Here is a 26,162-nt window from a genome sequence, read left to right on the forward strand (position 1 = left end):
TGGCCATTCACATGCCTGGTGAAAATACCAAAAAAATCAGCTCTTCGGTGTGGAAGTATTTCAACAGAAATGCGGACAACATTTGTCAAGCCGTGTGTTGCCTTTGTCAAGCTGTAATAAGTAGGGGTTAGGACGTTAACCACCTCGGAACATCCTCCCTTATACGTCACCTGCAGCGCATTCATCATAAGTCAGTGACAAGTTCAAAAACTTTGGGCGACAGCGGAAGCAGTCCACTGACCAGTAAATCCCTTCCTCTTGTAACCAAGCTCACGCAAACCACCCCACCAACTCCATCAGTGTCAATTTCCTCCTTCCCCAGGAATGCCAATAGTCCTACAGGCCATGTCACTGGCAATTCTGACGAGTCCTCTCCTGCCTGGGATTCCTCCGATGCATCCTTGCGTGTAACGCCTACTGCTGCTGGCGCTGCTGTTGTTGCTGCTGGGAGTCGATGGTCATCCCAGAGGGGAAGTCGTAAGACCACTTTTACTACTTCCACCAAGCAATTGACTGTCCAACAGTCCTTTGCGAGGAAGATGAAATATCACAGCAGTCATCCTGCTGCAAAGCGGATAACTGAGGCCTTGGCATCCTGGGCGGTGAGAACCGTGGTTCCGGTATCCATCATTACTGCAGAGCCAACTATAGACTTGTTTGAGGTACTGTGTCCCCGGTACCAAATACCATCTAGGTTCCATTTCTCTAGGCAGGCGATACCGAAAATGTACACAGACCTCAGAAAAAGACTCACCAGTGTCCTAAAAAATGCAGTTGTACCCAATGTCCACTTAACCACGGACATGTGGACAAGTGGAGCAGGGCAGACTGAGGACTATATGACTGTGACAGCCCACTGGGTAGATGTATGGACTCCTGCCGCAAGAACAGCAGCGGCGGCACCAGTAGCAGCATCTCGCAAACGCCAACTCTTTCCTAGGCAGGCTACGCTTTGTATCACCGCTTTCCAGAATACGCACACAGCTAAAAACCTCTTACGGCAACTGAGGAAGATCATCGCAGAATGGCTTACCCCAATTGGACTCTCCTGTGGATTTGTGGCGTCGGACAACGCCAGCAATATTGTGTGTGCATTAAATATGGGAAAATTCCAGCACGTCCCATGTTTTGCACATACCTTGAATTTGGTGGTGCAGAATTATTTAAAAAACGAGAGGGGCGTGCAAGAGATGCTGTCGGTGGCCAGAAGAATTGCGGGACACTTTCGGCGTACAGGCACCACGTACAGAAGACTGGAGCAACACCAAAAACGCCTGAACCTGCCCTGCCATCATCTGAAGCAAGAAGTGGTAACGAGGTGGAATTCAACCCTCTATATGCTTCAGAGGTTGGAGGAGCAGCAAAAGGCCATTCAAGCCTATACAACTGAGCACGATATAGGAGGTGGAATGCACCTGTCTCAAGCGCAGTGGAGAATGATTTCAACGTTGTGCAAGGTTCTGCAACCTTTTGAACTTGCCACACGTGAAGTCAGTTCAGACACTGCCAGCCTGAGTCAGGTCATTCCCCTCATCAGGCTTTTGCAGAAGAAGCTGGAGACATTGAAGGAGGAGCTAACACAGAGCGATTCCGCTAGGCATGTGGGACTTGTGGATGGAGCCCTTAATTCGCTTAACAAGGATTCACGGGTGGTCAATCTGTTGAAATCAGAGCACTACATTTTGGCCACCGTGCTCGATCCTAGATTTAAAACCTACCTTGGATCTCTCTTTCCGGCAGACACAAGTCTGCAGGGGTTCAAAGAACTGCTGGTGAGAAAATTGTCAAGTCAAGCGGAACGCGACCTGTCAACATCTCCTCCTTCACATTCTCCCGCAACTGGGGGTGCGAGGAAAAGGCTCAGAATTCCGAGCCCACCCGCTGGCGGTGATGCAGGGCAGTCTGGAGCGACTGCTGATGCTGACATCTGGTCCGGACTGAAGGACCTGCCAACGATTATGGACATGTCGTCTACTGTCACTGCATATGATTCTCTCCCCATTGAAAGAATGGTGGAGGATTATATGAGTGACCGCATCCAAGTAGGCACGTCAGACAGTCCGTACATATACTGGCAGGAAAAAGAGGCAATTTGGAGGCCCTTGCACAAACTGGCTTTATTCTACCTAAGTTGCCCTCCCACAAGTGTGTACTCCGAAAGAGTGTTTAGTGCCGCCGCTCACCTTGTCAGCAATCGGCGTACGAGGTTACTTCCAGAAAATGTGGAGAAGATGATGTTCATTAAAATGAATTATAATCAATTCCTCCATGGAGACATTCACCAGCAGCAATTGCCTCCACAAAGTACACAGGGAGCTGTGATGGTGGATTCCAGTGGGGACGAATTGATAATCTGTGAGGAGGGGGATGTACACGGTGATGAATCGGAGGATGATGATGAGGTGGACATCTTGCCTCTGTAGAGCCAGTTTGTGCAAGGAGAGATTAATTGCTTCTTTTTTGGTGGGGGTCCAAACCAACCCGTCATTTCAGTCACAGTCGTGTGGCAGACCCTGTCACTGAAATGATGGGTTGGTTAAAGTGTGCATGTCCTGTTTATACAACATAAGGGTGGGTGGGAGGGCCCAAGGACAATTCCATCTTGCACCTCTTTTTTCTTTCATTTTTCTTTGCGTCATGTGCTGTTTGGGGAGTGTTTTTTGGAAGGGCCAGCCTGCGTGACACTGCAGTGCCACTCCTAGATGGGCCAGGTGTTTGTGTCGGCCACTAGGGTCTCTGAGCTTACTCACACAGCTACCTCATTGCGCCTCTTTTTTTCTTTGCGTCATGTGCTGTTTGGGGAGTGTTTTTTGGAAGGGCCATCCTGCCTGACACTGCAGTGCCACTCCTAGATGGGCCAGGTGTTGGTGTCGGCCACTAGGGTCGCTGAGCTTAGTCACACAGCTACCTCATTGTGCCTCTTTTTTTTCTTCTTTGCGTCATGTGCTGTTTGGGGAGTATTTTTTGGAAGGGCCATCCTGCCTGACACTGCAGTGCCACTCCTAGATGGGCCAGGTGTTTGTGTCGGCCACTTGGGTCGCTGAGCTTAGTCACACAGCTACCTCATTGCGCCTCTTTTTTTCTTTGCGTCATGTGCTGTTTGGGGAGTGTTTTTTGGAAGGGCCATCCTGCGTGACACTGCAGTGCCACTCCTAGATGGGCCAGGTGTTTGTGTCGGCCACTTGGGTCGCTGAGCCTAGTCATCCAGCGACCTCGGTGCAAATTTTAGGACTAAAAATAATATTGTGAGGTGTTCAGAATAGACTGAAAATGAGTGGAAATTATGGTTATTGAGGTTAATAATACTTTGGGATCAAAATGACCCCCAAATTCTATGATTTAAGCTGTTTTTTGGGGTTTTTTGAAAAAAACACCCGAATCCAAAACACACCCGAATCCGACAAAAAAAATTCGGTGAGGTTTTGCCAAAACGCGTTCGAACCCAAAACACGGCCGCGGAACCGAACCCAAAACTGAAACACAAAACCCGAAAAATTTCCGGTGCACATTTCTAAATGGTAGTGGCATCTACCATTTAACATTTTTAGTCACAGTACTGTATGTTAATACAACATCTGTGGACTCAGGAAAAATACAACAACAGTTTCCAAACCACCATAAAGGGGAAGATGTATCAAGCCTTGGTGAGAGGTAAAGCGGATAAGCTGCCCCAAAAGCAGCCAATCAGCTTATAACTAGCATTTATCTAGCACAGTCTATGCATACCTCTCAACTGTCCTGAATTCAGTGGGACAGTCCCCTTTATAGGGCACTGTCAGATCTGCAGGCCTTAGTGCACCACAGGCAGGAGCCTGGGACACTTTATCACAATCAGTGCCGGGAGGAGGCTGGGGATAGCCCAGATGCTGCCGAAGTGCTGGGCTGCCCCCAGTATGATGAACAAAGAGGGTGTGGCATGTAGCTATGCCCCCTAAAATGACACAAATCAGGGGGCATGGCCTAATGGGCAGGGATTCACTCCCCATTTTAGCGAGATCCCGTCCCTTTCTGGGAGCGCAGTATTCCGATTCCTCAGATGACAATGTTGTGAGGTATAGGCTATAGAACGACAGAAGATGATTGGTTGATATGGACAACTTCTACATTTTTATATCTCTCAAAGGTTTGATACATCTCCCTCAAAATCTTTTAGATGTGGTAGTGTTTGTTTTACTCAGTAAGAAGAGGCATACAAAATATACAGTATACTACTTTTCACCCCACTTGTGCTCCATCAATAGGGGAATTCCAACCACTCTAACTTAGTTTAGGAGAGAGAATTGACAGCATAGGAAAGGAATGAGTTAAACATCTTGTGAGGGGTGGACCTAGCTGGAAGGAAAGTACAGCCCTTGGGAAAAGGGGAGGGTTAGTATATATAGGGAAGGATAGGCCATTTTGTCTCTCTCTGGTTCGTGAAATTGCCTAGTTCTGGGTGAGTGCTGCAGTGCAGAGCTCCCCATATTTTGTGTACAGCTTGTGCTTTGCATTTAATTGCTCTCCTTCCTTTTGGCTGCTATGGCTTCTCGCCCTCGCCGTTCCGCCGGGACCCCAGCTCGATACCGCGCTTCTGGCGGTGGAGCTGGGCCGGTGGAAGGGATGGCAGGCCTGGGGGACGGGGCTCCGTCCCCCGCGGCCTCCACGGGCGCGGGCAGGAGCGCAGCTAGGCGGATCAGGTCGGCCTCGCCGCTGGGGGCCAGGCCGGCTTTGCCGGGCAGGCGCGGGCGGCGGGGTAGGCCGGAGATCCAGTCAGGCCGCCCGGAGGTAGACGGGCATCAGCCCTCGCCTCCGGGAGCACCTGACGAAGCGGCGGTGTCCGGCGCCCGGCGGCTGCTGCACAGGCGGCCCCTGTCTCTTCCCCCTTGCCGCGGCCGGAGCTGAGTGCCAGGCGGGGGGTAGAGGCTGGACGGGGGTCGGTGGCTCGCCGCGCGGGGCTTGCTTCGGGGCCTCGCGCGGCGGGTATGTTCAGTGCGGCTGGCGGGGGAGCTGTGACGGAGAACAGTGGGACGCGCGCACGAGGTGCGCGCGCGCCCATGCCTGCCTCCGGCGGCGCCAGCCGCGCACATGTGTGCGCAGCGGCGCCGCCAGCCCCATTGTCTCTCTTTTCAACTCAGTTAACTCCCCGGCAGCCGGAGTCCGGCGGGGGCCGGGGGGAAAGGAGAGGCAGGGCGGCTTTAGTGGGCAGGCGGGAGGCACAGGTGTCGGTAGGGAATGAGCACCGGAGTGCAGCTGCACACGGTGACGGGGCGCGCGGGAGGCGCGCGAGCCCGTGCCCACTGCGAGCGGCGCAGTGCGTGCGCGGGCTTCTCGGTCTCCCCTAATTACTCCCCTGGGGCCGGAATCCAGCGGCCCGCGGGGGAGGAGGGGGGACAGGGAATGGGTCAGCGGCCGCAGGGCTGCGGCGCGCGCGGCTTATTCTCGGGGCGTCTCCCCCCTGGCGACGGGAGATAGTTCCGATTCGCAGGGGGAGGGGGCGTACTTGGAGGTGGAGAGTGAGGACAGCGTGGGCGCCGACAGGGGCGCCCCCGTCTTCCCACCGGGGCAGCGGGCGTTGGGTGCCCGGTTGCCGCCTGTCGGGCGGCGGGCGTGTGGTCGCGCGCGGGCCCCGGCGGGAGGTCCCTCGGGGCCCGATGCCTCGTTTTGGGGGGGGTCGCTACCCCTCCGGAGCGCTGGCGTCGGCCCTGGCCACTGTGGTGGAGGCTTTAGGGCCGTTAGCCGCGGCTGCCTCCCCGAGGGCGACTGCTAGTTCCGGCGAACCTGCGGTGGCAGGCGGGTCCGGTGGTCGGAGGGCTGCCGCGGCGCAGCGAGTGGCACGCGCCTGAAGGGAGCTCGGGGCGGCCGCTGCAGAATTGGAGCAGGGTCCGGGGCAGGAAGCGCAGGGGTGCTCGGCGGCAACTCCCCCCTCACGGAGGGCTCGGCATGCGCCGCGAGTGCTGGCGGGGTCCTCCCCTTCTTTCTCTGTTACAGGGGATCTCGGGGAAGTTGAGATGGCAGAATACGAAGAGGAAGACGTCGGTTTGGCCACGCCGGAGGATTCCATGTCGGGGTCGGCGGCATCAGGTGAGGTGGTGCAGTCGGTATTGGGTTCCTCCACGAGCTCTAGTTCTAGTAGCTCTTCCTCCTCTTCGTCTTCTCTGTCGTCGCAGGTGTCCGCAGTCAGTAGCACGACTAGGGCAAGGAAGCGGGCGACGAAATTCGCCAAGAGGGCAGCGGGCCAGCGGAAGAGGCGCAAGCGGCTTAGCGAGGAAGCTCGTAGGGCCAAGAAGCGCCGCGATTTGCCCGGGGTCGTGCGCTGCAACTATACTGCCATTATGCGGGGGCTGTGAGATAGCTGCCGCAGGAAGATTCGCAGAGGGGACTTTGTTGATGTGTTCGTCTTGACCAAGGACGCGAAGAAGGAGTATAAGGCGGCGGCCGCAAAGAAGGGTATAGGGGCGGAGGCATTCCGTACCTTCGATAATTGGCTGGCCGGATTTTGGGTCTTCGCGGCGTGTTACTTGGAGGACAGGCCAAACGAGCACATGAACATAATTCGGTACCTGCATCTCGTGCACGACATGCAGCGCACGTCTTCGGGATCGGAGTGGCGTAGGTACGACCAGGAATTCAGGGAAAAGCAGGACGGTTTGCAGGTCATGGACTTTGGGTTCAAGGACGTTGAGGTCTGGCTCAAGGTCACTCGGGCTTCGCAACAGGCTGAGGAGCCCCGGAAGCCGGGGGCGGACGGGCACCGCGCAGGGTCGTCCGCCCAAGGGTCCGGCGCGGAAGGCAGATTGGCCAAGCCAGGTAGGTCGGCCGTCCGCGCAGGGGGGCGAGCCGCCACAAAAGGAAAATGTTTCGCGTTTAACAACGCGGCGTGTTCCTTCGGCAAGCAGTGTCGTTTTCGACACTCGTGCCTGCAGTGTGGCGGATCCCACCCAGCCTCCTCCTGCTTCAAAGGCATTCGGCAGGGTGCCCGGGGTAAGCAAACTTACCCCAGACAAGCCGCGGGCGGGAGCGCTCCACAGAGCGCCAACACCAATTAAATTGGAGACTATGGGCCGGTGGTTGGATTTGTATCCGAATAGGGAGGATGCACAATTTTTGTTTTCCGGTTTTCAGTTTGGGTTTCGCTTGCCTGTTGCGAGCGAGGTGTCCGTGCGGGCCCAGTGGAACCTCCAGTCTGCCCGAGCCTTGCCGTTAGTACTGAGGGAGAAAGTGGATAAGGAGGTCAGGTTGGGCAGGATGGAGGGACCGTTTCTATCGCCCCCGGTGGATGACTTGGTCATCTCTCCAGTGGGGGTGGTTCCCAAGAAGACTCCAGGCGCTTTCCGGCTCATTCAGCATCTTTCTTACCCGTCGGGGGCGTCGGTCAACGACGCAATACCGCCGGCTCATTGCTCGGTGGTGTATCAGTCGTTTGACGAAGCGTTGGAGATGGTCCGCAGTTACGGGACCGGGGCCCTCATGGCTAAGATTGATGTTGAGTCCGCTTTTCGGTTGCTGCCATTACATCCGGACTCATTCCGTTTTATGGGTTTCCGGATTGGAGCGGAGTATTTCATCGACAAATGTTTGCCGATGGGATGTTCCGTTTCATGCTCATTTTTCGAGCGTTTTAGTACGTTTCTACATTGGTGCGTGGAGTCTTCGTCAGGGGGTCACGGGGTCGCCCATTACCTCGATGACTTCCTGTGCGCGGGTCCGGCAAATTCACCGCGGTGCGGCGACTTGCTTTTCAGCATCCGGGCGCTGTTTTTCCACTTCAGCGTTCCTGTGGCCGAGGATAAAACAGAGGGCCCGTCCTCCTGTTTGTCCTTTTTGGGGATTGAGATTGACACAGTGGCAGGATCGTGTCGGCTTCCTCGGGTCAAGGTGGTGAAGCTCCGCGATGCTATTTGCCGGTTTGAAGGGTCGCGTAAGGTCACACTACGGCAGGCGCAGTCCTTGCTGGGCATGTTGAACTTTGCTTGTCGGGTAATCCCGATGGGCAGGGTTTTCTGCCGGAAGCTAGAAAGGGCGACTGCGGGGTGTGCCAGACCACACCATTTCGTGCGTTTGTCCTCAGAGATTAAGAGGGATTTGGCCGTATGGGCCTCGTTCCTGGAGGACTTCAACGAGGTGTGTATATGGCAGGCCCCAATGGTGGACAGCGCTAGGTTGCAGTTGTTCACCGACGCAGCGTGTGCCTCTGGATTCGGTTGCTATCTGGAGGGATCTTGGTGCGCGGCCTCGTGGCCGGCGGAATGGCGTCGCGAAGGTTTAACTAAGGAGGTTTGCTTCTGGAGCTTTTCCCCATTATGGTGGCGCTGGAGGTATGGGGCGATCGGCTGGCTCATCGCAGCATCTTGTTTAGATGTGATAATCTGGGTGTGGTGCATGCGATTAATAACCAGAGGGCGAAGTCGCTGGTCGTTCTGCGGGTGCTGGGGCAGTTGCTGTTGACATGCCTTCGTGTGGTTCCGCGCGCAGCACGTGCTGGGGCTAGAGAACGGAATTGCTGACGCGTTATCACGAGGGCAGTGGGAAAGATTTTGTTTGTTGGCACCCGAGGCCGACGAGCATGGTTTTCATTGTCCCGGTTATGTTTGGCAGGTGATCGGGCCGGACTGATGGGTCTAGCGTTGCGGTCAGTCGCGCCAACCACGCTTAAGGCTTACAGGCAAGCTTGGAGCGAGTGGGAGGAGTTTGTTCAAGGACGGAATTCACAAGGTAAGAGCGGGCATCGGATGATGCTTTCTTTTATTTGGCAGCTGTATGTTTCGGGTAGGTCCAGAGCGGTGGTATCCCGGTACTTGGCTGGCATTTCGTTTTTCAGCAAAATAAAGGGCAACCCCGACGTGACAAAAAGTGGGATTCTGCTGAAGGCGATGAAGGGATGCGTGCGAGTCGCGCCGATGCCGCCTGACAGGAGGCGGCCCATTGATGCGGCTTTGTTGCCGGCTGTCATCAGGGCGGTAGGAGGTGTCGCATCGTCCATGTTTGAGTCGCTGTTGTTCAGTTTGGCGTTCTCAATGGCTTACCACAGGGCCTTTAGGGTTTCGGAATTGGTAGCGCCTTCTAAGCGAGCAGATTTGCGCATGCTGGTCGGGGACGTGGTGGTGGGTGAGAGGTCCTTGCTTTGCAGATTGCGTCGCTCTAAGACGGACCAAGTGGGGAGAGGTCGTTGGGTCACCTTGGTTCCGGCACTGGATGAGAGCATTTGCCCAGTAAGTTTGGCAGTGCAGTATGCGGCAGTACGGCCCGGCGGTCGGGGGTCATGGCTGCTGCATTATGACGGGCTGCCGGTGACGAAGTATCAATTTCGTTGGATGCTGGGTCGCTGTCTTGCGAGCTTGGGCCTTCCACCCGCTGCGTTCGGGGCGCATTCCTTCCGCATAGGGGCTGTGACGTCGGCTGCGGCGGCGGGATTTTCCATGGCCGAGATCCAGGCGGTGGGGCGATGGAAGTCGTCAAGTTACAGACGGTATATTCGCCCCGTTGCATGAGATGCTGGCTCGCGCATACTCTTTGTTTAATTGCAGTTGTTTATTCGTGTTGTTACAGTTCAGTACGTTATGGTGTTGTGCGTTTGTTTGTCTTCCCGTTTTATCCTACTCAGGGATTAGCTACTCACCGTTGCGGGCATGAGCCGGCAGCGGGGGTCTGGAGTTATTTTGCGATTTTTTGCCTGACTTGACGGACTGAATTCTAATCCACAATTCGGCTAATCTGTTCTAATCAGAGTCCCTCAGCAGGTCTTTACGCTTTCACCTCCAGCTGAGTTCTTACATGTTTTACCCCTTTTTTACCCCCCCCCCCCCTTTTAATTTCTTAAATTTGTTTTCATTATCCCCATTTGTGTGTTCATGTTCTGCTTCAAATTGGCTGGAAGCTCGTGCAGATCGGCTAGGCCGAGATTTCTGCAATATTCGGAAACAAATTTTTTCTTTTTGGCAGATCCTTCAGGTTAACGCAATTACTGACTCATGGTATAGATATTTAGTAACCAATTTTACCCCTCTTCCTCCTCTTCAGGTTGGTTTGCTGATGACTTGACCGTTTGGGTGGTGGGCCACTCGTATGTGTTTTGGGCTGCAAAGTTTTTAGCCTCGGCGGGGGCTCAGCGGTTTCCTAGGGCTCAGGGAGTTAGATGGCTTGGTTGGCGAGGAATGCTGTGGAAAGATTTGAGGAGTTGGCTAGTTAGTCAGGCCAGCAAGCATGGAGTTCCTAGAGTATTGGTTGTCCATCTCGGTGGCAACGACCTGGGGAAGAGGACATCTTTGGAGTTGCGGTGGGCCATGATACAGGATCTGGCAGGTGTGGCCGCAGCATGGACCGATTGCATATTGGTTTTCTCCTTGATGGTGCCAAGGTTGAGTTGGCGAGGTGTGGTGGACGGTCGCGTAATTGATGAGGCCAGAAAGAAGGTGAATGGGGCGGTGGCGAAGTGGGTGCTGTCCCACGGAGGCAAGGTAGTTCGCCACCCTAGGATTTGGTTCCGAGACAGTCACCTTTTTCGGCCTGATGGTGTGCATCTATCCAATGAGGGGATGATGCTTTTCCTGGAGGATCTGTTCCTAGTGTTGCAGGAGTTAGGGTGAGGTTATGGTGGCGGTGCGAAGACTCTGGGGAGGAGTCTTTCGCTGTTGGCGGAAAAGAACGGCAGTTTGTAGTTGTATGGTAAGCTGTAGTGATTTACAGTTTGATTTGGTTTAGGTGCACTCACCTCCATCGACTTATTGGCCGCTCGACCACCCGACCGGGAGGCAGCGGAATGGGCACCCATCAGGGTGGGAAGTCACTGTGGGGGTTGAGCTAGCACCTATTACCGTTTTGATAGTTTGTAGTTAAATTAGGATGGTTTGGATTTTAGCATTTTAAGGTTAGCGTCAGTTTAATAGAGCCGTTCTTTTTTCTGCCACCATATGCCGGCTGAATCGGCATCTTAACAAAGTTTTTCATTTACAGGTTTGCTATGGTTAGGGTCAAATAAATAGCTAGCAATTTTTCTGCCAAATTCAAGTCTCCGTGTCTTTATTTCTTGGTATTAGAGGTAACGATTGCTTTACTTAGAATGAAGGGGTCCACCAAATGTCACTAGGATGTTTATAACATTGATTCTAACTGGTTAGAGCTGTGACCGAATCAGCACCTGTGTCAGAAATGGCACAGCATGCTTTCAGTTTAATATGAAATACAGCTTTGTTGATTAAGTTTTTTTTTTCTTCAGTGTAATGTCCCTTAAAGTCAAAACTGTAACATTAATTTCCCCCCCATCCAATATCTATGATTATTAAAAAAGTAATTAAGAAAAGTAAAATGTTTGCATTTTTGGAACTTCAAAAATTAAATAATATATATATTTTTTTTACTATTTATAAACCTGTACTGTAGACTAGAGAAGGACATATTTTTTCAACTATTCTGCATATAACTGCAACATTTTAGTTTGTTTCATTGGCAGAATTCAAACTTTGAGCATTCCTAGTCTTTCCCCAACCACACTACACTGCAGAATGAATTGGCCAGTGTCGTCCCGTTCTTATTAATAGACCAAATTCTGTGTAATGCAAAGTTCCAAAAACAAAGCTGAATTATGTTCCCCAGAATGGAGTAATAGATGTGCCACTCAAAAGGCGATTTCCAATTAGCTGCGGTAATTTACTGCGACTCTTCCCGATGCTGGCAGTTATCAGTGATTTTGTGGGCATGCAAAACAAAATCCCTGATAACTACCCCTTACAGCCCCACTTTCTCATATTATATAGGGGAATATAGGGGAAAAAGGGGGTGGGGGGTGGGCCTGGACTGCACGCCCTATTACTAAAGATATCAGGAGGTGCTATCATGCTGAGGCTTCTAATACTATGCTGGAGGAAGAGAAATGCAGATGTACACTCCTAGCACTAACAGGCCCAGCCTCCCCTTTTTCCCTCTATATTTGTGTACATATTGTACACTGGAAGGCAAGGCTTCCTTCCTCTGGTATTGGCACTCCTCCCATTTTCCCTCAGGTGTTTTGATTAGCTAGGTTACTGCATTTCAGATCACACATTGATAAGGCCCTATTTAGAGGTAAGTCCTGGATAAAATTATATAATGTGATAATATTAGGAATGTCAGGGACCCATGTGATGAAGTCACCTGGTCGCGGTACATGGGCCCGCATATTTGTGCAAATGTGTGCTAAGAACTTCAATTATACTCCATGTTAATTGTGAGGGTTTATTTAAATTATTCTTACTATCAGTGTTCTTAGTGCTTAAATGACATCAAGGGAGCAAGATTGAGAATAATTTCCACGCAAAAGCTTTTTTATTCTTGATATATTTTTGGGTGTATTCTTTCAGTACAAATTTTTGGTTGTTCAAAACTGACTATATATTTTATTTTACACACGATCCTTACTGCGTACAGAGTTTATAAATCACTGTAGGGATGTAACTGTAGGCAGGTGGTGGTTTGCAGTAAAATTAATCTAAAGCCGTATTTGAAGTTTACTACTACTTTATACATAGGCTCCAAGTCAATTAAGTCTAGCTGCAATGATATAACATTCACATGTACAGGCTGTAAGATAATTTCTCTTATGTTATTCTTCACTGATTGTAGTTTGTATGTGGCAGACACCTTATAATAATTTCCTTTGTGTTTGCTAGAGAATCTGCAATATTATCTTACCTTCACTTTGATGGGAGGTTTAATTATGCCTTTTAACAGTGAGCGCTTGCAATATGTCTGCCTTCAGAGACACAGTGACATTTAATAGTGTGAATATCTGAATCTTATTTAATTGAAGTTATTGCTGGAAGAAAGAAACGTGTTTTAAATGTTTAAACATGGCCAAAATGGAATGATTACACATCAATATAAATACTTTTCTCATTAACTATTTAAAAATAGACAGAAACATTCAGAATTGCATTTCCTTTGGTCTCTTGAAAGGTATAGTGGCATAGGAGACGCATGTTTAATACCTACTGGAATATCTAAGTGTTACTGACAATTAGGAGGACTTTGCAGCACATATGGGTGAGCAGAATATTAAAGCTAAAACATTTTTAAAACATTAATGTTATTAGACATCTGACATAGCAAAGTGTGTACATTAGATGTCATTTTGTGTATATGTTTGGGTCATGCATATAGTCCAGTAAATGTTCTGACACCAGTATTAATACTTAACTGTGCTACTGGTTCTCTGTTATCTAAACCAAAAGGAACAGTACAGTAAGAATGCACCACAGTGAAATGAAACATATGTACAATGACTTGCCGAAACCTTGACCAAGTGAGTCTGGCCACATCTACCTTCCCACTAAATTATGGGATCCGGTCTGAAGATCGACAGTGTCTAGGTCGACAATGTTTAGGTTGACCACTGTAGGTCGACAGTCACTAGGTCGACATGTTTTCAAGGTCGACAGGGTTTCTAGGTCGACATGTTCTAGGTCGACAGGTCAAAAGGTTGAGATGAGTTTTTCATGTTTTTTTGGTGACGTTTTCGCCGTACAGTAACCGGGAAGCCCAATTAGTGCAACCCTGTCGACCTAGTGACTGTCGACCTATAGTGGACGACCTAAACATTGTCAATCTAGACACTGTCGATCTAATGATCCACACCCCTAAATTATACCCAATTTCAAAATGCCACATTCCTTTCTAGACTTGAGATTGGGGATGTATGGTGACAGCAGTTGTATGCCTTCAAATTGGAATGAGTATATACAGTGTACTGTATATGTATACTCTTGTTACTGTGTATTACAGACACACCATTCACCATGTTGCAAGCTTTTGTGATGGGCTTTACTGGTCTTTTTTCTTTTCTATATCCTCCCTTCCCATCTGCCTCCCCGTTCTTCCCTCTGTCTCTCATTGCTTATGTCCATAGCTGTCACTCTGAGCTCTGAGAGGGGGCAAGACCTCCCCTCTGCTCTACTGAGCAACTTGCAGACTGACATATAGGCTGGTTATAATACAGATCCTAACTGGGAACATTAGTGTGTTCCCTAATGCAGACCTCCCAACATCGCTGTAGATGGAGTCGGGACCTCTGCGCGGTGCAGCCATGCCTGCATGGTGGCATGGCCGCACTAAAAGAAGGCGGGGCTTCATGGGGATGATGCTTTCGCAAGCCGCGTCTCCCAATTCACTTAGGGGGCATGGCCAGTGGTCTATGAGCTGCTGGCATGCCCCTAGCCCCTCTGTCTCCCATTAATCACACAGCGTCTATTCACTGCTGCTCTGCTATACAGAGCAGAGTGACAGGAGGCCTCCCAACTGCCCCACTCCCCACCGCAGGACATTGCAGCCCGTGGTTGGAACAGTGCCCAAAAAATGAGACTGTTCCATGAAAACCGGGACAGTTGGGAGGTAAGCGTAATGCATGAATGCAAAATATTCCAAATTATGTTGTATGTATTTCTAAGTTGTTTATCATTTTCCTGTACCTGATCTCCTGTGCACTATATCATTTTGCTATCATTTTGTTGTACGTATGTTCCTTGTAAATAAAATATAATTCAATAAACAAAGTATGTACTCTGATCTGTATCATAAACATGATATTTAAATTAGCAAATGACATAATAAAATAATAAGGGGTGGGTATTACACATATTTGAAAACAATACTCATATAGCTATTTAGCAGCAATAAAACACAGAAAATTAGTTAAAAAAATCAGTGCTTACTTTTTTGTTATTTTTATTACCAGCATTTTTATATAGTGCATACATAGTATACAGAGAATATATACTCATTCACATCAGTCCCTGCCCCAGGGGTACTTCCAATATATATTCGCTACCCCATAGCACACATACACACTAGGGTTAATTTTTTGGTCAGAAGCCAACAGTACCAGTATATTTTTGAATGTGCAAGGAAACTGGAGCACATAGCGGAAACCCATACAAACATGAAAATAACATACAGTACAAACTACTTTCAACGGGATTTCATGTGTGTGGGCACAGGATGTAAAGACCATGTTTTGTCCTCATCATCAAACTCTTATTCTATTTATATACATATGATTTTATTTTATAAGTGCTTTGTGCATCTATGGTTTGTTATACTCAACACTTGACACGGCTGAGTTTTGAGCCACCCTACAAATGAACAATGATGATAGTGTAAATGTTCATTGCAAGTAAACTAATGTATTGTCATTACTACTACAGTTATTGCTGTACAAAAATGGATTATTAGAATTTATTTAAGGGCACTATTTACTTTCATACTAAATGTGTATGCAATAAAATGACAAACATATTTATTTGATATGTAAATGAGCAGCTCTTTGATGGAAATATGGGAGTTCTCAAATTAAGTTTGGAAAGGTTCAGAAGTGAAATTGTCACTTTAAGCTGTTGTCATAACTTTTTCAAGAGACTTATACCCCTCTTCCACTGCTGCTATAACCTGGGTTATTGCTGGGCTAACCCAGGTCGCGGCTCAGTAGAAAAGGGTCCCCAAAAATAGCTACCAAGGTCGGACCTGGGAAGGACCCAGGTAATGGAGCATTGTAAACAGTTGCAGTGTGAAAGTAGCCGAATCGGAAATAACCTGGGATAATACGGAGGTGTAAATGGGGCATACTTGCTGACATCATGGCTGCTCTCTCCGGGAGAGAGTAGCCAGGTCGGCTCAGCAGGGAAGGGCTATGATGCACAGAGAGGGCAGGGCGGAGGCGGAATGGTGCGTGGTTACCACATTGCATAATTTAAACTACACTCTCCGCTCAGTAATGCCGATATTACCGGCATTATACTACAGGGGGCGTGTCTATGATGAACGATTGACAAGAATTGTATAATCGACTGCCCGGTCCGCCCACATTACTCACTAAGTGGGTGGCCGAGCAGGGGGACCTTAAAAATCGGGAGACTTGTCTGCTCTTCCGGGGGGATGGCAAGTATGAAATGGGGTTTGTCCCAGGTCTGACCCGGGTTGGAACTGTATTTAAAAATCTGGATCAGATCTGGCATTTAAGTGGAAATGGGATTTTAGATAACGCTGTTGATCTGTATTTTGCATGCCACAAAATAATGTAAATGTACCATTGATGTAGTACAGTGGTTCCCAAACTTTTTTGAATCACTGCACACTAGAGTTTTAGAATCTTTTTCATGGCACCCCTAGGCCAAAACTTTCTTATTGATAAATTTAGAAATAAAAATTTAATTAACTAAACTGTGTTTATAAATGATGTCATCCTTATGTTCAATTCTGTGGTGAGGGGAAAGATTTGCTTCTGTTTGTCCACATATTTTGTGATTGGCAGCCACCAGCACTGGTTTTGCCTATTACATTGACCATAAATAATTTTAATTGGTCCTGGACCACCAATCGAAGGCACCTCTGCAATTGTCCGAGGCACCCCAAATTGCCACGGCACACAGTTTGAAAACCACTGAAGTAGTATATTTTTTTTATTTTTTTAATATCAACATTATTCAAAGTTTATCGAACTATGTCTTTCTCTGACAGCACACTGGTTTATATCCACTGGTCTCCAAGAGCTTGCGACTTATTGCAGAAGGAAAGGACCCCACAGACTGGCATATGCATACTTGTGGGCTGGCGAACATGTTTGCCTACCATACATTGGGTTACGAAGACCTGGATGAGCTACAGAAAGAGCCTCAGCCTCTTATATTTGTCATTGAACTGTTAAAGGTAAAATCAATGTAATCTCTGTCCCAGAAACAAAACCTGATGTACACTAACGTTATGCAATTTGAAGGTTGGAGTTTGCTGTTAGTAAAATATTTAAAGCATTTCTTTTCAGTTTCCTTCAGTTTCCAATGGCTGTTTTCTCTTTGCAGAATTCTGTGTATGCCATGTGTATGCCTTATATCTTTATTCTACCCATGTATGAATAGCTAATACTATAAGTTTGGTCAGAATTTGAAAGAAGGAACCCCCCACACATACCTTTTTAACTGGATACCTCGTAATTATTTGTAGGAATGTAGGGGAAGATCATCCCCATGCCTGGACAGTATTTTTCTGTAGTACAGGGGGTTAATGTCTGGTTATCAGTGAGATCTATGTGCCAGAAACTTTGAAAGAGGGGACGCCCTTCTTTCAAACAGAGATCCCCCCATATGTCTAGGTGGTGGGGTTGGAGAGTTAAAGGGAATTAAAGTACCCACTAACTCTTCACCATTTTCATTCAGCTTCATTTCAAAAGTGGCATCACTGTGTATGTGCATGCTGATTTCACTTCCCGATCTGGCCTGATGGGGGAGGGGTAAGATTTTTATTTTAAGTTAGCTGCAAAAGACAAGCAGAGTTCTTCCTCTGCAGTGTTATTGTATAAGGTGTGCAAAACCACTTTCAATCTGTGCCCACAATGAATGCAATGCATGAATCATTTTGTACTTGGCTACAAACTGGTAATTCTGCTACCTTAACAAAAATGACTCTCTTATTATGGGTGTGATAAACGTTACCGACAGTCAAGATTCTGGCTGTCACATAACGGACTACAGCATCCTGACTTTTAGAATGACGACAGAGTAATATATTTAACCCTCCCCTTCCCCCTACCATAACCCTAACCCACCTGGGGTGGCGGCTAGAGCTAAGGGCACAGGGGGTGTCCATCAGGCCGGATTGGGAAGTGAAATCAGCATGCACATACACACTAACGCCACTTTTGAAATGAAACTGAATGAAAATGGTGGAGAGTTAGAGGGTACTTTAATTCCATTTAACTCTCCAACCCCACCATATAAACATATGGGGGAACCTCTGTTTGAAAGAAGGGCGTCCCCTCTTTCAAAGTTTCTGCCCACATAGATCGCACTGGTAACCAGACATTAACCCCCTGTACTACAGAAAAATACTGTCCAGGCATGGGGATGATCTTCCCCAACATTCCTACAAATAGTTACGAGGTATCCATTTAGAAAGGCATGTGTGTGTGTGTGTAGGGGGGGGGGGGGAAAGTTCCCTCTTACAAATGTTGTGGACGCTTTGTACTTGTGATCACAAGGCAATGTGACCCCACACTATGGAAAATGTTCCATATATGGGTGGGAGGGCATTACGTGCCAAACGTCCCCACTTTCAAATAATGCGCCCTACCACTAGCTACAATTTTGTGATTACCAGACTATATTTCCCTGTTCTATGAAAAAAAAATCATTTCCGTACATGCGTGGGAGGTTACTATGTGCCCTATCACACCCACATACAGATATGTCCTACTACAGCTTTGCTGTGCAAAGCAGCGTTTTATAGCAGGATTGTGCTGTGTATGCATTGCAGCCGGGCTCCCTTTGAAGTAAATGGTCAGCAGCTGTGTGCGTATGCACCTAAAGAATCTGTATCCTCGGACAACACCAATGAATGCAGTTGTATTAGTTTCCCAATATAAAGTAATGGCTTCATTGACTTCAATGATAGCAGTTTCCCGATAGTAAGTAATGGATAAATTGTTATCATTGATAATACTTTCCTCATAAAAAGGAATGGGATATGCTTGGTCTGACTAGACAAAAATGTTTCCAGGAAATACATAGCTTAGTACAGCAGCATTAACAACCAATTGATGCATTTTAAAGGATTGAAATGGATCATGTTTATCTGATGAACTGTTACACCTTATAAATAAAAGAGAAATAAACTATTATTAATAGGCTAATAATGATGATATAATAAGGTATGCTCAGACCACTTTGATTTTGTGCCCACAATGAATGCAATGCATGAAACATTTGGTACTTGGCTACAAACAGGTCATTCTACTACCTTAACAAAAATGACTCTTTTATTATGGGTATGCTCTCAGTTGGGATTCGGGCATCGGTCACCTGACCGCCAGCCTTCCCTGCACTGGGATGCTAGCCTCATCCTTTTATTATATATTACTCCAAATGGTAAGGTTAATGAGAATGCAAAGGTACAGCACTTATTACATACTTATGTATATTGATTAGAGATGAGCGAGTTCAGATTTACTCGGTTCTTAACGCCAGAATTATCGCAAAATCAGATTTTACGGATTTTTCTTATTGGCTAACCAAAACATGTGACATTCGAGAGCCAATAAGCAGATTCGAGTAAATCTGAGTAAATCCGAGTAAAACCGAACCCGCTCATCTCTAATATAGATACTAGAGATGTGCGGCGGACACTTTTTTCGGGTTTCGGGTTTTGGTTTTGTATCTGTATCCCCACTCATATTTTGGATCTGGATTGGTTTTGCCAAAACCTCCCTTTCGGGTTTTGGTTTTGGATCTGGATGATTTTTTTAAAACATAAAAACAGTTAAAATCACAGAATTTGGGGGTAATTTTGATCCTACGCTATTATTAACCTCAATAACATTAATTTCCACTCATTTCCAGTCTATTCTGAACACCTCACACCTCACAATATTGTTTTTAGGCCAAAAGATGCACCGAGGTGGCTGTATGACTAAGCTAAGCAACCCAAGAGGGCGGCACAAACACCTGGCCCATCTAGGAGTGGCACTGCAGTGACAGACAGGATGGCAGTTTAAAAAAATAGTCCCCAAAGAGCACATAATGCAAAGAAAAAAAAAGAGGTGCAAGATAGAATTGTCTTGGGCCTTCACAACCAACCATATGTTGTTTAAACAGGACATGCACAGTTTAATAAACCCATCATTTCAGCAACAGGTGGTTCCCCTGGAAAAAGCTTCCCAAGTTCTCTGAATCATAGCTAGTAACACCTCTTTCTGTGATGACTTTTTACATTATGAGAAGAGGCAAGAGGAAAAGGACAGTGTCAAGAAGGTGATTAAAAATTAGAGAGGCACACGGAATCAGGAACAATACACAGGCTTTCACCTCCACTCCTATATTGGTGTGGAACAGAAAGGACTTCAACCAAGCAAATATATAATTATTAATTACCACATTACTGGACAAACTGAAAAACTAGGGGCCAAAGCCTCCAAATTTGTATCCCCTACTCCATGTTCAGGGATTAAGATAATCTCATATTTAATGCTGGGATGCAAATAAACTGGTGTATACCACAAGATCAAGATTGGATATTTTCCCCTCCACAGCATCTGGAGACTTATTTTGTGAAAATCTCGTGGGTTTCTTTTTCCCCCATTTTTTTATTGCATTTTTATTTACATATTTTGTGGCAGATGCCTTATTTTTGTTTTCCACAGCTCCCAGTTACACGCATGTGAGCATACCTGTGTGTCTTGTTTATTTTTTTCATATTTAATTTTTAAATAAAGCAGCCCCTCCTGAGCCCCCACAGTAGCCCGGGATGGGGCACGTTGAGTTCGAGGTGGGTTCGGTAGAGTACTAAGCAGGACTGTGCAGTGAATTCTTTGTTATTCAGCCCTTGCCCTAGTGGAGCTTACCACTCTACAGTCAAAAATCATTTCATACTATAAGTAGGACTGTGGGAGGAAGCAATAGTATCCTCTGTGCTCACAGCATGCTTAAGCCTGGCAAGCCAGACATCTTCCTGGCTGTAAGCCACCATGAGACTCCATTGATTTTCACTGCACCCTAGAATAATTACAGCACACAAGACAGGGCCATTGTATATTGATTTTTACTGCACCCCAGAATTTTTAGAGCATACAAGACAGGGCCAGTGTACTTTTATTTTAACAACAGCACCCCTTTATTTTTATAGCATATAAGACCAGTGTACTTTTATTTTAACAACAGCACTGTTGTATTTTTAAAGCATACAGGACCAGTGTGCTTTTATTTTAACAGCAGCACCCCTGTATTTTTACAGCATACAGGACCAGTGTACAATATATTTTCACTGCACCCCAGAATTTTTACAGCATTCAAGACAGAGCCAGTGTACATTTATTTTACTGCACCCCTGAATTTTTACAGCATACAAGACATGGCCAGTGTACATTTATTTTACTGCACTCCATAATTTTAACAGCATACAAGACAGGGCCAGTGTACATTTATTTTCACTGCGCCCCAGATTTTTTACAGCATACAAGACAGGGCCAGTGTACATTTATTTTCACTGCACCCCAGATTTTTTACAGCATACAAGACAGGGCCAGTGTACATTTATTTTCGCTGCACCCCAGATTTTTTACAGCCAGCACCCATGTGTTTTCACAGCATACAGGAGGACAGTGCCCCTGCCCCCTGTACAACACAGTGACAGCCAGCACAGTAACACCCATGTACAGCTGCAGCACCCCTAACAGCACATGGAACACCAGTGACAGCCAATACTGCACCCCTAACATCACAGTGACAGGACAGCTCCCCTAACAGCACCCCTAGAGAGCACACGCTGACCCCACCTGACGCCACCAGGTCTGTCTCCCTGACTCTCAAAGTCCAGAGTGAAAATGGCGGTGACGCTCAGTTGTTTATATGGAATCCAAAACCGCGAGAATCCGACAGCGGGATGATGATGTTTTGCATCGTTCTGGTTTCCGAGTCTGGTGGAAAGTCCCGAGTCTCAGAATGGGATGTTCGGGGGGATTCTATGGGAACAAAACCCGCTCATCTCTAATAGATACTTATAAGAACTTTTAACAAATTAAATTTTCATGAAAATATGCTGGTGTGCGGGCCTGATTTTCTTCTGCAAGTTGTGTCTAATAATGTGGTTATATGACTAAACTAGGATCTCTTTCTACTTGATTGTCTAATTCCTACAGAAAGTCATTCCTCTTTTGTCTCGCTGACAGGTGGAATCTCCCAGCACTTATAAACGAGAGTCCTGGGCACTGAATAATGATGAAAAGCTGAAAGCTGTCCCTATCCTACATGGTGAAGGAAACAGGCTGTTCAAGCTGGGACGCTATGAAGACGCAACCAACAAGTACAGGGAAGCAGTCATCTGCCTAAAAAATATTCAGACCAAGGTAGACTATCTGAATGGGAGTAACTCAGATTTTACACTAGAAATTGCCATCAACCCCAGGTTGACTCCCACTCATAGCACACTGTACAGTTAGAATGCCATCTGAATCATGTAGTGTTTTTTGCATTACCATTGCCTTTTCTTGTAGTCTGTACTGATTCTCCAGAGTACATGACTTTAATCATAGGCAAACGCAGGGGGGGATTCCGGTTGCCCAGAAACCCCCCTCCTCTTGGCAAGTGGCTCAAATTCTGACAACAATAGCAATGTTATATAATACGATTACTAGAACTGCCGTCACATCATGCAGTTTAAGGGACAGACTAAAGCTGCTGCACATGCCCAGTGGTAGCAGCTTCTTCTACCGAGATTAGTGTGTGTGTGGATCACAGTGCTTAATCAGTGCACTGGACCAGAGAGTAGCTAGCAGGAAGAAGAGACAGGAGCCGTGCCATGTGCTTAGAAAGGGCCGTACTGGTTCTATTATGTTTGTGCAATTAGTTATTATGATATGTTTAACCTTTTCCTGACCACTTATGTAGATTTAAATATGTTTCATACAGCATATACTATAGACCATCTATAGTTTTCAATATTAATACTGTATTCCATACAGTATATAGTGTATAAAAAGACAAATGTATACATTAATGTCCGGGGTCATTACTAGGTTCTTCTACCGCTCCCCCAGTAGGAGATTGTGGACTGCATTTGGAAACCCCACTCTAGAAATCCTGCGTTTGCCACTGTTAATGATATTTGCCCTGTAACCACACTCCATGGCTGGCAGCTAGTATATCACTGTACGGATTACTGATTCCTGCCAAGAAGTTCTCTTCCGGCATTTGATCAGTTTCTCTGGTAGCATGTAGTGATGGAGGCAATGAAGAATACCAGAAGATCTTCAAATGTTATCTATTGCAAGACTTAAATTGCTGTCATATTCAATGGTTCCTAACCCATGCTTATATGAATTGTGTTCGCAGTTAAATATGACTTTTCCACATATTCAGTATCTAAATACAAGGGAATTGCTATTGTATTGATACAATATTTTTTAAAACTAATGGTGGTCATTTGCAAATGGATGGGTGGAGATGAGTTAAAAATTAATTCTTTAGATTTCTGTGACATAACTCTGAGATCACTGTGCACCTTTGTGTGTGGGACTGTACATCTTGACTACTTGGGACTTTTGAGGAAAAGGATGGTACAGTAGCTACTGTAGAGACACACAAGCTTTCCCGTGATGATGTGTGAAGCAGGCTTTTTCTATGTACAGATGTGTCCACATACATTTTTGCTATATCCCGCCATGTATGGCACAGTTTTGCATGCCATAGACTCAGAGATTTAGCCATGCCTTGTGATTTTTCTTAATTTGCTTCTTTAATATGTTACTTTATACATATTCTATTATGGCAAACAAAATTTTTTAAATTCATCCACTCGTTACTCGTGAAAAAAAGCTTAGCCGTGTTTTCCATGTTGTGCCAAATTTGTAAAAAAGCAAAGCTGTAAGTGGACTAGAGATGTGCACCGGAAATTTTTCGGGTTTTGTGTTTTGGTTTTGTGTTCGGATCCGCGGCCGTGTTTTGGGTTCGAATGCGTTTTGGCAAAACCTCACCGAAATTTTTTTGTCGGATTTGGGTGTGTTTTGGATTCGGGTGTTTTTTCAAAAAACCCTAAAAAACAGCTTAAATCATAGAATTTAGGGGTCATTTTGATCCCATAGTATTATTAACCTCAATAACCATAATTTCCACTCATTTTCAGTCTATTCTGAACACCTCACACCTCACAATATTATTTTTAGTCCTAAAATTTGCACCGAGGTCGCTGGATGGCTAAGCTAAGCGACCCAAGTGGCCGACACAAACACCTGGCCCATCTAGGAGTGGCACTGCAGTGTCAGACAGGATGGCACTTGAAAAAAATACTCCCCAAACAGCACATGACGCAAAGAAAAAAAGAGGCGCACCAAGGTCGCTGTGTGACTAAGCTAAGCGACACAAGTGGCCGACACAAACACCTGGCCCATCTAGGAGTGGCACTGCAGTGTCATGCAGGATGGCCCTTCAAAAAAATACTCCCCAAACAGCACATGACGCAAAGAAAAAAAGAGGCGCAATGAGGTAGCTGTGTGACTAAGCTAAGCGACACAAGTGGCCGACACAAACACCTGGCCCATCTAGGAGTGGCACTGCAGTGTCACGCAGGATGGCCCTTCAAAAAAATACTCCCCAAACAGCACATGACGCAAAGAAAAAAAGAGGCGCAATGAGGTAGCTGTGTGACTAAGCTAAGCGACCCAAGTGGCCGACACAAACACCTGGCCCATCTAGGAGTGGCACTGCAGTGTCAGACAGGATGGCACTTCAAAAAAATAGTCCCCAAACAGCACATGATGCAAAGAAAAAAAGAGGCGCAATGAGGTAGCTGTGTGACTAAGCTAAGCGACTCAAGTGGCCGACACAAACACCTGGCCCATCTAGGAGTGGCACTGCAGTGTCAGGCAGGATGGCACTTCAAAAAAATAGTCCAGTATAATAATACAGTATAATGGACCTGGTGGACACTGTCAGCAGACTGCTAAACTACTAGTATAAAAAAAAAAAGACACCACAGGTATACAATGTAGATGGATGGATAGTATACTTTATGAATGACGAGTGACGATACAGAGGTAGTTACAGCAGTGGCATACCGTACTGCTATATACAGTATAATGGACCTGGTGGACACTGTCAGCAGACTGCGTTTATAGTATAAATAAAAAAAGACACCACAGGTATACAATGTAGATGGATGGATAGTATACTTATGGACGAGTGACTGACGACACAGAGGTAGGTACCGCAGTGGCCTACCGCACTGCTATATACAGTATAATGGACCTGGTGGACACTGTCAGCAGACTGCGTTTATAGTATAAAGAAAAAAAGACACCACAGGTATACAATGTAGATGGATGGATAGTATACTTATGGACGAGTGACTGACGACACAGAGGTAGGTACAGCAGTGGCCTACCGTACTGCTATATACAGTATAATGGACCTGGTGGACACTGTCAGCAGACTGCGTTTATAGTATAAAGAAAAAAAGACACCACAGGTATACAATGTAGATGGATGGATAGTATACTTATGGATGACGAGTGACGACACAGAGGTAGGTACAGCAGTGGCCTACCGCACTGCTATATACAGTATAATGGACCTGGTGGATACTGTCAGCAGACTGCGTTTATAGTATAAAGAAAAAAAGACACCACAGGTATACAATGTAGATGGATGGATAGTATACTTATGGACGAGTGACGACACAGAGGTAGGTACAGCAGTGGCCTACCATACTGCTATATACAGTATAATGGACCTGGTGGACACTGTCAGCAGACTGCGTTTATTTATAGTATAAAAAAAAAAGTCACCACAGGAGTGTTTTTCAGGCAGACAAACGTATACTGGTGGTCACTGTCAGCAAAACTGTGCACTGTACTCCTGCTATAGCTGCTCCCCAGTCTCCCCCACAATTAGCAGTGTGAGCACTCAGCACAGTCAGATATATCATGCAGCACACTAAGGCTATGGAGCGTTTTTTTTCAGGCAGAGAACGAATAAAAAAAAACTAGCAAAACTCTGCACTGTACTCCTCCTAACAGCTGCTCCCCAATCCTCCCCACAATAAGCTAAGCAGTAGCACTAGCAATCAAATCAACTAACTAACTATATAAACGGAGAGGACACCAGCCACGTCCTCTCCCTAGCAATCTCAATGCACGTGTGAAAATGGCGGCGACGCGCGGCTGCTTATATAGAATCCGAATCTCGCGAGAATCCGACAGCGGGATGATGACGTTTGGGCGCGCTCGGTTTACCCGAGCCACACGGGAGAATCCGAGTACGGCTCGGACCCGTGTAAAAAGGCTGACGTTCGGGGGGGGGTTCGGTTTCCGAGAAACCGAACCCGCTCATCACTAAAGTGGACACATCTGTATATTGACCTATATGCTATTCTGGAGATGTTGTGGATCAATGTTTTGCTGTTGATTCTGGGAGGATGATGTTCTGTGCCATCAATATTTTATACTGATATTATTGTTTGGGGCCACAAAGCATTGGGGGCCTTGATTGTAGTATTGCAGTAGGGTGTAGTTACAGTACGCCTCCCCGTCACTCCTGGGGACCCTACAGAGGCTACTAATCTACACCCACACCACTCCGTTTCTGGTACCCTGTCAATGTGAAGGAAACTGATGGAAAAATGAGTCTATGCAGGCCTGTTTAGCTTATACATGTTGTATCTAATACATGTGCTATCTAATTTAC

General features: G+C 46.8%; 1 protein-coding gene across 1 annotated transcript in view; it reads left to right on the forward strand.

Moving 5' to 3' along the window:
• The window catches only part of AIPL1 (aryl hydrocarbon receptor interacting protein like 1), a 196,382-nt gene that overhangs the window by 115,935 nt on the left and 54,285 nt on the right, over positions 1 to 26,162 (forward strand). The window contains exons 3-4 of the mRNA XM_063956005.1: positions 16,459 to 16,647; positions 21,653 to 21,829. Coding sequence (XP_063812075.1) covers positions 16,459 to 16,647; positions 21,653 to 21,829 — 366 coding nt within the window. The remainder of the gene's footprint in view (positions 1 to 16,458; positions 16,648 to 21,652; positions 21,830 to 26,162) is intronic.

Source organism: Pseudophryne corroboree, chromosome 2, assembly GCF_028390025.1.
Source record: "Pseudophryne corroboree isolate aPseCor3 chromosome 2, aPseCor3.hap2, whole genome shotgun sequence".
NCBI lineage: Eukaryota > Metazoa > Chordata > Amphibia > Anura > Myobatrachidae > Pseudophryne > Pseudophryne corroboree.